Raw genomic sequence first — 13,235 nt, forward strand, 5'->3', positions numbered from 1 at the left:
GAATGAGTATTTTTACTCTTAAAAAAAAGAAATTAGATAATATGCGCTTAAAATGAGACTATGCATTTGTGTTTTCTTATTTTAAGTGTAAATTTTCTTGTTCCATTGGCAAAACGTCTCGTTTACCTCCTCAATCCAAGAACAAATGCACTTATTCTAAGAAAAAATGACTGATCTAGATTTTTTCCAGTGTAGCTTTTGTGTTCCTTAGCTTTACTTTTACTTTAGTAATATCTGAGCTGAATATTGCTATTCTTGGATAAAATGTATGGCTACTCCATCTATTCTACTTTACTGCCAGTCGAACAAACAACCTTATTTTAAAAAAGTGCTCCAGTCAAAGAGACACAGTTATTATTTATGTCAAAATTTGTGTACTTTTAGTATACAAGCGTATATCAAGTAAGGAGTAAATGTCACTGCATGTACTGGTTTCATAAGTTCTATGTCAAAAAGTCAGTGTATGAAAAAAGTATTTTTTCTACCTCAAGTTATTTTCAACTTACATATTTGTTTGTTTTTAATTATTTTATTATATTATCATTGATTTTTGTAAATACTAGAATTTGCAGATAAGTTAAAATCTTGTTTTACCTTTATTAGATAATTTTAAATATCAGATTTTATAATGTGTTGGCACTTGAGTAGCCTTTTTGCTAAATACTTTTTTACTCTTATTTGAGTAAAAATATAATGAAATATTTTTACTCCTGGTTTAGTCCCATTTTTGGGTATTCTACCCATTATTGGTAGTAATAACTACTGACTAAAACAAAGTAATCTACTTTAACTATAACTATATTTAACCATCACCACATGCAAGTTTTGCTATTATGAGATCAGTTAGAAATACAGTAAACAATCTTACAACATTAACAATGTACTATATCACAGCAGGTAGTAAACTGTGATTTTGTTTAACAGATGCCTAGCTGTAAAATCTGAGAGGAAATTGGTGGAGCATCGATCATATGGCTGAAAGGGTTACTGAGCCACAGATGGAGCAGTGGGTATGATCAACTGGGTCTCATTTTCCCACTGAGTTATAATGAGAACCTGCTGTGGTGATGTTAAGCACAGGCCTAGGATCAGTTTACTTCTTCTCTAACCTCTGACCTTCACTGTCTGTGAAATTGTAGAGGCTACACAGAGAGCATGTTAGGAGGCCTTCACCTTGTTTTATTTATGCTCATTTGTGTGCACGTCATGCCTACAAATAATTTATTAGTATTACATTGGACAACAAGTTTAACAGAGAAAGAACTGCTCATAATATAAGATAGTTTGATTATTTTTTTCTTTAGGACTTTAAAGGAAGTAAACTTGCACAAATGCTTAAAACTACAGAATATTTATGTATCTATCTGTCTATCTGTCACGCTATTTGTATGTCTGCCTGTCTGTAAAGCTTCATTTTGCTTTATGATTACCAACAAATAAACATGAGCTTTGACAGTCATCAGATGTAGAAATTGTGATTTTGCACCAGGACAGTTATAGCTAAAGTGAGTTCTCTCTCGCAGCAACATGTTTTGTGTTGACATGATTAACTTGACGAGGTGTAGGCCTCAATATATTTGCTTAAGTTTTATCTTCAGAAGTTAAAATCCTTAAACATGTTATGTGTTCTATGAATATTCAGGAATTGAAAGAAAACTGTAAGGATCACATCTAGATCATGCACAAAAAACAGAAACCCAAACTGAAGGCAGCTTCATTTAATTTGGTATTAATTAATCAATGTGAATTATGGTAAAGCATTAGCTGATAATTTATGTGGGTGGAAAATAGTGGGTATTTATTTGAGTAATGAGTACTAAAAACGATAGCAAGTAGTACTGACATATTTTTATATGCAGTGTACAATCTGCACTTCTATTCTATGTATTGTTGATGCATTCAAGCCGTACTACAGGCTGTGCACTGACAAGAAGCGTTCTACACATGACCCAAGACAAAGTTTAGTGTCACACCCTTAAGAAAATGTCAGTTGTTCAGAATAAATCACAAAACAATACCTCTACTCTCTTATTCAGCAGTGGCATTCCATTTGACTAAGTTGTTCTCATCACCGAGATGACACTACTGCATTTTGTGCACATTTAGGTTTTTTTTTTTTGTCGCTCTCTTAGTTTATCCTTTTGTGGCATCATTTTTATTGAAGAGAAAATTAGAAATAAATGTTAAAGGTTTTATTTGAACCCATTAAATACCAGAGGATTCACACATTTATGATCTTTAAAAAACATGTTTAACCCAAAGAAAAAAGATTAACTGATGTGCTTGTACTAGACGCCATAATGGATTTAGGTTATATTTCTGAGTTCAGGAAACTCATGCATTTAAACCTCTGTAAATCATTTATAGATTCTGTCTTGTTTTCAAAAGTAAAAGGAAAAAGAGAAGAAGGACCTTTAAACATAATCCCCTTAGTTTTAATAAATAAATAAAGAAACTCCCAGACTTATAAACTTTTATGGCTTGGGTTATTTAGAGCACATAAAACACCTGTGTTTTCAGCTTATATAGATTTTATGTAGATGACATTTTAAAAATCCCTCATTGAGCATTATTGGAGTTAGAAGTTTGCACTAATTTTTGAGGTAAATTATTCTAATCAGTTCAATTTCTAGAAAATAATTTCCCTAGATGTAATTTGAACAATTCCAGAGAAGGCAGTAGGCACCTTAACACCATTATTGAAGAAACAGACTGCAGTGCAACAATTCACGAGAGATAAATGGGAGGATTTGGATGAACCGACCATTTGAAAAAGAAACTCCACATGTTAAATGTTGAAGCATCTAAAACCTGAGAGGAACCCCCCTGTAATATGCAGTTCACGGGGGTCCGAGGGGGGATAGGTGCCAGAGCTGCAGTACCAGAGGTGAGAGGCAGATTCAGTTTCCCCTCTGGGTGTGCTGATTTGAGGTCTGCTTCTCACACCAGGGCAAGCCATATTTCACCGTGTGGTATGAACCTGCAGACCTGCCCAAAGGACTTCACTACCACTAATGATGGAAAATTAACGCTCCGCTGAATAGAGTTAAATGCCCCCACTGACATTTTCAAATTATTTACAGCCAAAACCAGCAAGCCAACGGGTTACCCTGGGTGTATTGCTGATTGGGGCATAATGAGGAAAACCAGTCAGACAGATTTTGTTATTATTCCATGAGAGGCAGGAGGTTGGAAATAAAGGGGAAACTGTCAAGAAAACTGCTGGTGATAAAATACTAAGCCACAATTAGACGTCATTATGTCTCTCAGAGCCAAAGGAGCTCTGCAACTCTGGGTTTTTCTTTGCTCAAGAAGACAAATCTGTCTACAGTGTTTGCTTGACATCAGGAAACCAATTTTTGTTACATAGAAAAAGTCCATTGAGCTCAGACTCCTCCCAGACACGTCTGGGAGGAAAGCTCCAGTGAGCAGCAGGATCTGCTCACTGACAGATGCTTCATCCACAACCTGCAGACGGAGCCTGAAGAATTTCACATTCAAGTCAGAAAATGAGAGCCTTTATTTCACTAGTGACCGTTTTGTGGGGGGTAACAATACCCTGCGTGGACGCAATTCACGGATTATACACCTTCGGTCAGCATGATTTATTCCACAAAAAGAACAGCTGCAAGAAGATTCCTGAAAATCTCCTCCTGTGCAATGACATAGAATACAGCGAGATGCGCCTCCCGAACCTGCTCGGACACGAAACCATGAATGAGGTCCTGCAGCAAGCATCGTCCTGGACACCCCTGGTTCAGAAGCAGTGTCATCCCGACACAAAGAAGTTTCTGTGCTCTCTCTTCGCCCCAGTCTGTCTGGACGACCTGGACGAGCCCATCCAGCCATGCAGGTCTCTGTGCGAAAGCGTCCGGCACGGATGCGGACCCGTTATGCTCGCGTTTGGGTACCCGTGGCCAGATATGTTGGACTGCAACCGCTTCCCACCAGACAACGACTTGTGCATACCACCAGCAAGCGTTGAAAACGTTGTCCCTGTCACAAAAGAGGGTAAAGATCCGTAAAAAGTTTCCTGTGCGTAAACACGGTTTTACGCACAGGATCTGCTGTCTAATGATGTCTGATTTCTACTCCATCATCATACATATCTAGTTCCTGCATATGTCGTGTTCATATATGGAAAATGTCTCACTGTTAATGGTTTTAAACTCTCTTTTAGTCCCCAGGGTGTGTGATGCTTGCAAAGAAACGGAAGAAAATGGCAACGAAATTGTTGACAGTCTGTGCAAGAATGATTTTGGTAAGTGCTCCAGCTTTACAAGTTATAATAGAGGCCCCAAGAGGTCATCATAGGTGACTTAAAAAAAATTCAAGTCAGCATTAGAGTAACCTTACCCGCTGAATGTGGGGAACCTCTTTAAAAGTGAAGCCTACATTTGACCCAGATGTCTAAAGCCTGTTTTATGGGGTTAAGTTTCTCAGATGGTTTTACATCTTTGCATTCTAAAAAAAAAAAAAAATAATAAAAGCTAAATCTCCTCACACAAACATGGTTATAATATATTATTTCTTAATAGGAAAATCAATATTTTAAAGACATCTTTTTTTTTCTGGCAAGCTCTCTCTTTGCCCAACAAAATCCTGGTTTTGGACTCTTGGGTTGGAGTTTAGCCATTCACTTTCTTGAGGACTGCTTATGCCTTATGTTTATTTAGGAATATTGCTTTGTAGAGAAACACAAACTTAAGCCCCTTTCCTGAAATTACTAATTTATAACTTTATTTATGATCTACCATCCCTGGTCAGATTGACTCCACTTGTTTATGTTTTCTAAGGTCTGGATCATATAAATGATTGTAAAAATGTCTACATAAGAGTCTGGCATAGAGTTTAGTTTTAAATCCAGCATACAGTGATAACAGTTCCTTATGTTGATGCATTCAATAAGTAGAGGAAAACATCTTTTTCACTATACAGTAACAGATTATAGAATGACTTTCTGATTTACAGTTCATGCTTTTAGTCTGGGTTATCATCTTGGAAACATCTAAATTCTCCCTTTTCTTTCCATCCAGAATTTTAATGATTTTTTTTTTTATTGCTATTTTTTAGTACAGTAAAATGTATTTTATTTCTCACAAATTTCTTCTGGTTTTGTTTTTATGTCACATTTGAATGTTTTATCAACAAATAGGCTTTAATGTGTGAAAATAATTACCTAGTTAATGTTCTATAAAGTGGGGTTGACTTCATTTTTAAGGGGAGAAAAAAAAATATCCACATCAATCTGGCCTTATATAAAAAGGTTTTTGCCTCTGTAACCTTTACCGTGGTCATAACAACTGGCATGAAACATTTGAGATCCTGAGAGAGCAACTTAAATGCTGCTCTGATACCTTGAATTTGCATTTTAGCCTTTCAGAGGTGGACTTCCTGGTCTTCTTCAGCTCATTGTCCTTCTTCATAACCAAAATGACCTTCAGCTCAAATTCAAAAAATTGTGGTCTGGTATTTTTTTTATCCCTTCAGGATAAAAAAAAAACAAAAACCCATTCAAGATTCCTGAGTTGCAAGAAAGCCGTAGACTCTCAGATTACCATGACTACAGTAGCTTTGACTCTAGGAGTTGTTTCCAGATAAAACGCTACAACTTTGTCTAATTGGTACACTGAATGTATTCCCCCAAATTTACGGAGTCATCAAGTTGTTGCTGTTGGAAAAAAGTTGTTTGTTTAGTCTGAAGATGTGTTTTTCATCTTGGATCTCTTTCCATTAATACTTATTTTCACAGTTTGTTTTTCTTATTGTTAAATTGTGAACCTTGACTTGAACTGTTAAAGGTAAGCCTGCAGTGTTCTGGATGTTGTCTTTTGTGAACCCTTGGATATGCTATCAGTGCGCATTCAGAAAATCCTAGTAGGCTGACCTCTGCTGGAAAGGTCAACCACTATTCCCAGTTTTATTTTAATTTTTTTCTGTTTGGGAAGAATACTGTGATTTGTTGGAGTCCAAAAGCCGGTGAAATTACTTCTTATACCTTTCCAGAAACATAGATAATAACAATACTTGGTTTCCAGCTTGTTTTTCAATTTCTGCTACATGTGTTGCTGCTTTTGGGATCCATTAGCCTACTTCAGGCTGTCAGGTAGGTTCTGTTTACAGGATTTTTAAATTCTACACATCAGACAGTAATCAGACATGGGTGCAGCTTCTCTAATTGAACCAGAACGTGGGGCTAATCATATTTAATCCACGATTCAGCAAGATGAGCAGTAAAAGTTTGGTTAGATTTGATCCACCAATAAATTTAATCACCATTTGAAAAATGTTTTGCATTTAATTTGTACACCAAATACATTACATTTTGTGAACATATTGTAATGGTTCCCTTTCTCTCTGTTTTTTTCTTCACATCCATGTCTAGCTCTGAAAATCAAATTCAAAGAGATCTCCTACATTAATGGTGACACCAAAATAGTGCCAGAGACCAAGAGCAAGACCATTTACATGATGAATGGGGTGACGGAGCGTGAACTGAGGAAGACGGAGCTGTGGCTGAAGGATGGACTTCGGTGCGTCTGTGACGAGATGAATGACATCAATGGCTCCTACCTGGTCATGGGCCAGAAGATGGATGGCCATCTGGTCATCACCTCCCTGAAGCGCTGGCAGAGAGGACAGCGGGAGTTTAAGAGGATTTCACGCAGCATTCGTAAAAAGCAGTGCTAGAGCTGAAAATCAAGTTTAGTTAAGGTTTTTCTACTAAGCGAACATGTTTCATTTCATTTGACACCTTTGTTAAAGGCCTTAACAATCTACGATTTTTAATGGCCTTTAAAAAGTATTGGGTATTAGAAATGGGACGTTGACCATTTTTGAAATTTGTTCCATTGTTAACATTTTTTGTATTATTGTCAACTCCCTATTAAGATTAAACAAGTGCTTCCTAGTATAGTGTAGGAAAAGGTCTGTCTTTCAGAGCTCTTCCTTCACCTCCTCGTCGATATAAACACGCAGACTGTATTAATAACAAGCAGAATTGCATTACATGAGACTGGAATCTGTGGCAGCATAATCTATAGAAACAACCAGTTATCAAACTGGCATTTTTATTCTGTCACTGATGTTCTAGATCTGCAAAGGAACTTTTTATTATTAAATATGATCTAGATTTATCTTTTAAGTGATCAAACTACCAAAACGTGTTACTTAAACATTTCTATTTTAACCTTAGTACCAGATAGATAACCAATTAATTTTGCATGATGCACTGAACAAAAGTTTGATTCTGGTGTTCGCTCAAATTGGGATGTTTAAACAATTTTCTACTTTTATATATAACCTATATTTCTCAAGTAAATACAAGAGATAGCTGGCTATATTCTCTTTTCTCTTTATTCATTGTAGCATTAACAGACTCTTTTATATGAGCACCTCTCCCTTTTTTATCGACCTCCGATAAAAAAATTATTTTTCTACTCTACCCCTTCTTTTACTGTGTAATTTTTGTTTGGCTGTTCTTTTGTTCCATCCACCAGATCGAACTCATTGGTCAAAATATGCATTATGGTAGGAGGTTGTTGTATGTTTACATTTGAAGGTATTGCAGTGTAAATAAAATGTTTTTTTCACAAAATTGTGCCATGTGTTTAAGATCTAATTTGACTCACTATTTGTCATAAACAGTTAATGTGTTGCTTGTGTTGATAGGCGCTCAGTTAAATCTGTTTATTTTGTTATATTTTTTATGTTGAAGCCAATGTTTTGGTTGTGTGTTGAAAAGGATTTAAATTAGCTGAACTATTGGTTGAGCAACGCCCTCTGGTGGAATAAGGCGGGACAGTTTTGAATGTGGCAGTGACTTAAGGTCCTTGAACATTGCAAACACATTGAATTATTCATGTCTCTAATTGTAGTTTTTATTTATCTTTCATCTTAATGATTTCCTTTGTGCAAATTATACTGTTTTATAATCATCCTAAAAGTTATATCATTATTTTAGAGGTAGTAGCAGTGTTATTATTTTTTTTACTTACAGAGATTTTTTTTTTTTTTTTTTGCTTAATGAATTTACTTGTATTTAACCAGTTAATTCTTAATGTGTCAGGATAAAATGCTTGCCATGTTGCCTTCTTGCCTTATACTTCATGTTATGGGGTTTTTCCTACTGTTAAAAGAAGAATTGAATAGAAAATCCCTTTATTGTCCCACAATGGGGAATTTGTGGTGTTTAAAGCAGGAAAAGGTTACAGTAGAAGTGGTCACACAATGTGCACCTTAGAAAAATTTATACAAATAAATGTATAAATGAAACCTCTAAGAGCTAACCCTCTAAATGTCTGAAGTCATGAGATATAGAACAAAATGTTAAGAGCATATATAGTACAGCCTACCCGATTTGAAAGTCATATGTGGAAGTGATACCATTTCAATGCAGGTTCTTGAATCTAGAATGGTTTGGTGAAGCAGCGGTTTGATGTTGGACACTGCTTCCTTTTTTCTTTTTTTTTTATCCAAATTTTACACCTTGATTCATGCTTTCACATGACTGTCATTTGATTTTTATGACTCACCTCAAAAGACATCTCTGTCATGGTCTGTGTGGCCTAGAAATACCTGGGACTCCCCACTGGCCGATGGTTCTTATTAACCTCTGGGCTGAATGTCAGAGAAGCATCCATCACTCCTACAGTCTAGACTGTAGTTTTACTTTGATCAGATACATTCATGTAGTCCAACAACCCCGAGGGAAACGGAGGTTTCCCAAAGACCTTCCCCTGGACACAAATTAGCAAACATACCTTCAGTGAAATTACTTACAATGTCACCATATGTATTGATATTTTCTGCTTGAGTAAACAAAATGTCCCCCTTCTACGCATCGACTGTCATATAAATAAGTATTTTACATCAGGTGTAATTAAACAAAAGGCTCAAAATCTGGAAGATAGTGACAGTATAAATATGCTGATAATACTATAGACTAACCATAAACTAAATCATGTATTTCAAAAATGTCAAAGTTGACCACATTTTTGGGTACCTAAAGGCAACCCACAGCGAGTGAAAGTGAAGAGGGAAAAAGTAACAGTTTTAGAAAGTGCTGAATCACATGGAGGTCAGTCCACAATAATGAGCTTACTAATAGTGATGCCACCCCCCCAACACACACACACACGCACACAATACCATTATTTCTGTTTAGAAAGTTCTAAGTGGTTAGCCTTTGGACTCTTTTAGATAAAGTAAAAACTTTTATTGTTGGAATATTTCAAGGATGATCAATGATTGTTTATAAATGGAAATTTACAGTTTTGTCATAAAATCTTTCCAGTCTGTGGGGGGAAAAAACCCCCCATCAAACTAGAGATGTTTCCCCTTTTTACAGTGTTTTGTGAAAATATTTGCACCCTTTAGTTTTCCACATGTGGTTCAAATTAGAAACCTCAAACCTCATTGTGGTATTATTAGGATTTTAAGTCAGAGACAAATAAACAAGTGACCTGTAAACACATGATGATCAACTTAAATACAAAGATCTAAAAAATATTTAATATGAATTTAGGTTCAAGCACTCTGATCAATGCACACCTTAAGATTAAAATGCTCTATTTTTTTACTTATTTTTTTTGCAATTGCAAAATTACAGATGGGCTGAAATAGGAATATCTGCAAGTAAACATTTTTGACTGGATTTTGACTTGACCTTTGACAGGGTCACTAACACGAGTGTTTTTTGATCTAATAATGTACATCATCATCTGCATCATTCTCTGGATGAGCTGCCCTATTCTAGAGTCAAGGGGTCTCCAACAGGTTCTGACCAGCTCCCATGTCTCACAGACAGGATGGGAAGTTATTTTTCTGTAAAGATGATCTGCTTGTCCAGGAATGAAATATATGTTGACTTTGTATACGTGAGTTTAGACTTGTTTCAATGTTAACAGGATGAACAATGGTGTCATGGGGTCACATTCAGAGGAATTTAGATGGGACTCATGTAACCTAAAGTAATTATCCACTGAATCATACCAAACTACTCTAAAACTCATTCATGTTCATTGAGTCACTGAACCGCAGGCAAGGCCATAACTGCGCAATTCAATAAATAATTTAATTACATAATAACAGAGAAAAACGTTTGTTGCGTTTAATGCTGTAGGAAATTCGAATGCTGAGCAAAAAGTTTGAATAAAGAAAGAAAGTCATAATAAAATGTATTCCCTGGTGTGAGTTTACTACGTAAGATTAGAAAACCTGCATGTCACCACATTAAATTGGGGGCTATTCAAGGAATATGGTTTTAAGTAGTAGGTCTGTTGGAAGCTCCACATGCCACAACATGAAAGCCTATGAAGAAAGACTAACAAAGTTATATGGAATTTATTGGACAGCAGGATTATTCCTCTTTATAGTTAAATAAATCTAACCAAACTGTACTTTTATTTTCCTGGTGTATACGAGTCTGATTGGTGCATTGAAATATTGAACAGTTTGTTTATTTTAGTCGCTTTGTTCAACAAGTAAACTTGTTCGTTACAAACCAAGAGGGCTATACAAAGTTTATTTGTATAGCAAACAAAGTTGGAATACAGCTTGAAAAAGAAAAACTCTAAGAAAGGTAAAGAAAACCTGGACAATGAACTTCAAGTAATTATGTTTCAGTTAACTGTTTAAAAAGAACACCCAAGAGCAACTTAACCTTGATTAAACTTTGATTTAACTTTAAGATAGATTTTAAAATGTATATTTCTGTTCATTGTGAGGATTATAGTTCAAAGCTAATGTGGCGGCTTCTGAAGCAAAGATGCCAGATGCAGTCCACGCTTTACAAGTCTCCCAAAAATTCCAGGATGAGTGTGGAGGCCACCTTTTATAACCACACTTTTTCCTTCCAACTAACTTTCAGTTTTCTTATGCTTGTTTACAGCTTCTATCCCATCAGAGGCTGTCAAAACCTCAGCTTCTCCATACATTACATACATAACATTCTTTGATAGACTGTTATCAATGGCGTAACAACACAACAATAGGCCCATAAGCAACGTTATCTAGGTGGGCCCCATATGAAGTACAAGACCCCATTCCCCCCATCACAGTAGCAGCATCGTCCACCATTCCCTCTTTGATTCTTTAAAAGAACGTGTTTATTTTGGGAAGTTTTTTCCATTCTTCCAGCACCTCTTTGCTTTTTCTTTTCTGGAATCCGCTTAAGTAACTCTTTTTGGTATCCATCGTTGCTAACACATTGTACTTAAAGGTTATGGTTTTAATCTACACTCTGGATTACCCGCAATTCCAAGTCGTAGTGTAAAAATACATCGTTCTTTTAATATTTTTATTGCAGTTTAAAACATATTATATGAGTGTATTTTTGACCAACCGTCTAATGAACTATACACAGTTATTAACATACGGTAGTAATTAAGAATACCACTGTCTGCTTTGCTATTGGTGTCGTTTTTTAAACGGCTCACAATCATGTTAAAATCTGGCATGTGTTGGGGTATAAATACCGCCCAGTCAGTCAGAGCAGGCTCAGGTGGGTATAAACAAAATTTTTCGCACCATTATATCTGCAAAGAGACGTCCTGATCCACAATTGCATAGGGGGCCTACCAGGAATCAGTGAGGGGGCACCTGACCTCTTAGGGGCCCCCTCACTGACTCCTGATAGCAACTGCAGTCTCTGCTTTACCAATATTTACGCCATTGATTGTTATAGTTTTGTGCTGGCTGCAATAAATGCTCGGAAAACATGACTCTGTGTGTTAGTTTCATCATTATATAAAAAATAAATAAAAACCTGAAATGTTAGAACTGTAAATTTACAGTTATGTTTATATTACTGTTTATATATGATATATAAACAGCATATATTTTTGTAGCATTTATTGACAGCTACAAGTCAATTGGTATTTTTTCATTATTTTTGAAAAAGTTCCAAAAGTGTAGTGTTTTCAGTGCTCAAATAGTAACAAGACAAGTTCATTTCCCTCTATGTATATATCAGGGTATGGCTTTAAATGAATTTATCAGGCATTTTAGCTGATAAGCAGTGTGGATTTATTCTAGGAAAGCTCAAACAAAATGACAAATAAATCTAAGTCTAGTTTAACTTCTTGAAATCAAATACTAATGTAAATAAACTGTTTCATATTTAAAAACTAATCAAGAAGCGCCTGAAGTAAACGAGGAAGAAGGTTGGAAACTCTCGAACTGTGCAAGAGCTCCAATTTTCCGACGCCATTGAAAGCACCACGTCGTGTTTCCTTTTCGGGCGCTGTCGAAGAAACCCGAACGCAGTTCGAACAGAAAAAAAAAAAAAGTTTGATGTGTGTTTTATGTTTTAGCCGTTTAACAATGATTGCCGCCAGTGTAAAAGCCTTGATGTTTGCTGTTTGAAAGATGGCAGCAGGCTGCAGGCAGGGCTCCGGTTTGACGACGCTAAAAAAAAAAAAAAAAAAAAAAAAAAAAAAAAGTCCGCGGGGAAGTTCCCCAGGAAATCCCCAGTTCGGGGATATTATTCTCGACACTGATGCGCCAAATCTCCGGCAGAATTTACCTCCTTCTGAAAGACACGGGGTGAGAAGCAGAGGCGTCAAATGCTGGATGGTTATTGTTAAAAGAGTCGCTCGGTGTATTGAGTGTAAAAAGTCCGCCATGGATAGCGCCAGTTTCAGCTCTGAGGGAGACGCGCTGCTGAGGGAGAAAACGCGCAGCTTCGGCGTCATGAACACACTTTACCACGAAACCAAGGAGGAGATGGAGCTGCTCAACAAGCAGATCTGCCTAAAGGACAATATTATCGCAGACCTAAAGTCCAGGCTGGCCAGACATGAGAGGATCTACATGACGGTGGGAGATGATGAGCCTGTGCTCGTCGGACCGTCCAACTCACTGGTGGAAAGCCTGCTGAAAGAGATGTGCAAGATGAAGCACAAGAGGAACGACATGGAGCTCAAAGCAGCCCGACAATCAGAGGTAGAAATAAGTCTGCAAACAAGGACAACATTTACTAACATATTTGTCACTGTTTTAGAAATGTGTCAACACCCTTTTATCTCTTTATTTGATATTATTAAATACTTTTTTTTTCAACAGAATCCTCAGAAACACAAAGAAAAATAGTTACTTTAATGAGAATAAATGGATAAATGCACAATTTCTGTAATAAATAATAATAAATAGATTAAAAATAATACATAACTGGGCTTTACTAGAACAAATCCACACTGGGGTCCAAACTGAAAAAGTTTTAATTTAGTTAACAT

The 13,235-nt window shown here is 36.3% G+C and overlaps 2 protein-coding genes across 2 annotated transcripts in view; both read left to right on the forward strand.

Moving 5' to 3' along the window:
- The first annotated feature begins 3,402 nt into the window (after positions 1–3,402).
- Positions 3,403–7,590, forward strand: sfrp2 (secreted frizzled-related protein 2). Its single transcript, XM_015377362.1, has 3 exons — positions 3,403–4,011; positions 4,181–4,261; positions 6,386–7,590. Exons 1-3 carry the CDS (start codon positions 3,510–3,512, stop codon positions 6,688–6,690), a joined length of 888 nt encoding a protein of 295 aa, XP_015232848.1. The 5' UTR covers positions 3,403–3,509; the 3' UTR covers positions 6,691–7,590.
- A 4,831-nt stretch (positions 7,591–12,421) lies between these two features.
- Positions 12,422–13,235, forward strand: part of tnip2 (TNFAIP3 interacting protein 2) — a 5,559-nt gene continuing 4,745 nt past the window's right edge. The window contains exon 1 of the mRNA XM_015377334.1: positions 12,422–12,945. Within this exon, the coding sequence (XP_015232820.1) occupies positions 12,574–12,945 (372 nt within the window). The 5' untranslated portion in view covers positions 12,422–12,573. The remainder of the gene's footprint in view (positions 12,946–13,235) is intronic.

Source organism: Cyprinodon variegatus, unplaced genomic scaffold, assembly GCF_000732505.1.
Source record: "Cyprinodon variegatus isolate N-32 unplaced genomic scaffold, C_variegatus-1.0 Scaffold152, whole genome shotgun sequence".
NCBI classification, from domain to species: domain Eukaryota; kingdom Metazoa; phylum Chordata; class Actinopteri; order Cyprinodontiformes; family Cyprinodontidae; genus Cyprinodon; species Cyprinodon variegatus.

What these genes read in the sequence shown, in the direction of transcription:
- sfrp2 (XM_015377362.1), top strand. Translation starts at nt 3,510, where the DNA reads ATGAGAGCCTTTATTTCACTAGTGACCGTTTTGTGGGGGGTAACAATA. An exon ending in TGTCCCTGTCACAAAAGAGG is followed by an intron (nt 4,012 to 4,180) that starts GTAAAGATCCGT and finishes ACTCTCTTTTAG; the next exon opens with TCCCCAGGGTGTGTGATGCT. An exon ending in TCTGTGCAAGAATGATTTTG is followed by an intron (nt 4,262 to 6,385) that starts GTAAGTGCTCCA and finishes ATCCATGTCTAG; the next exon opens with CTCTGAAAATCAAATTCAAA.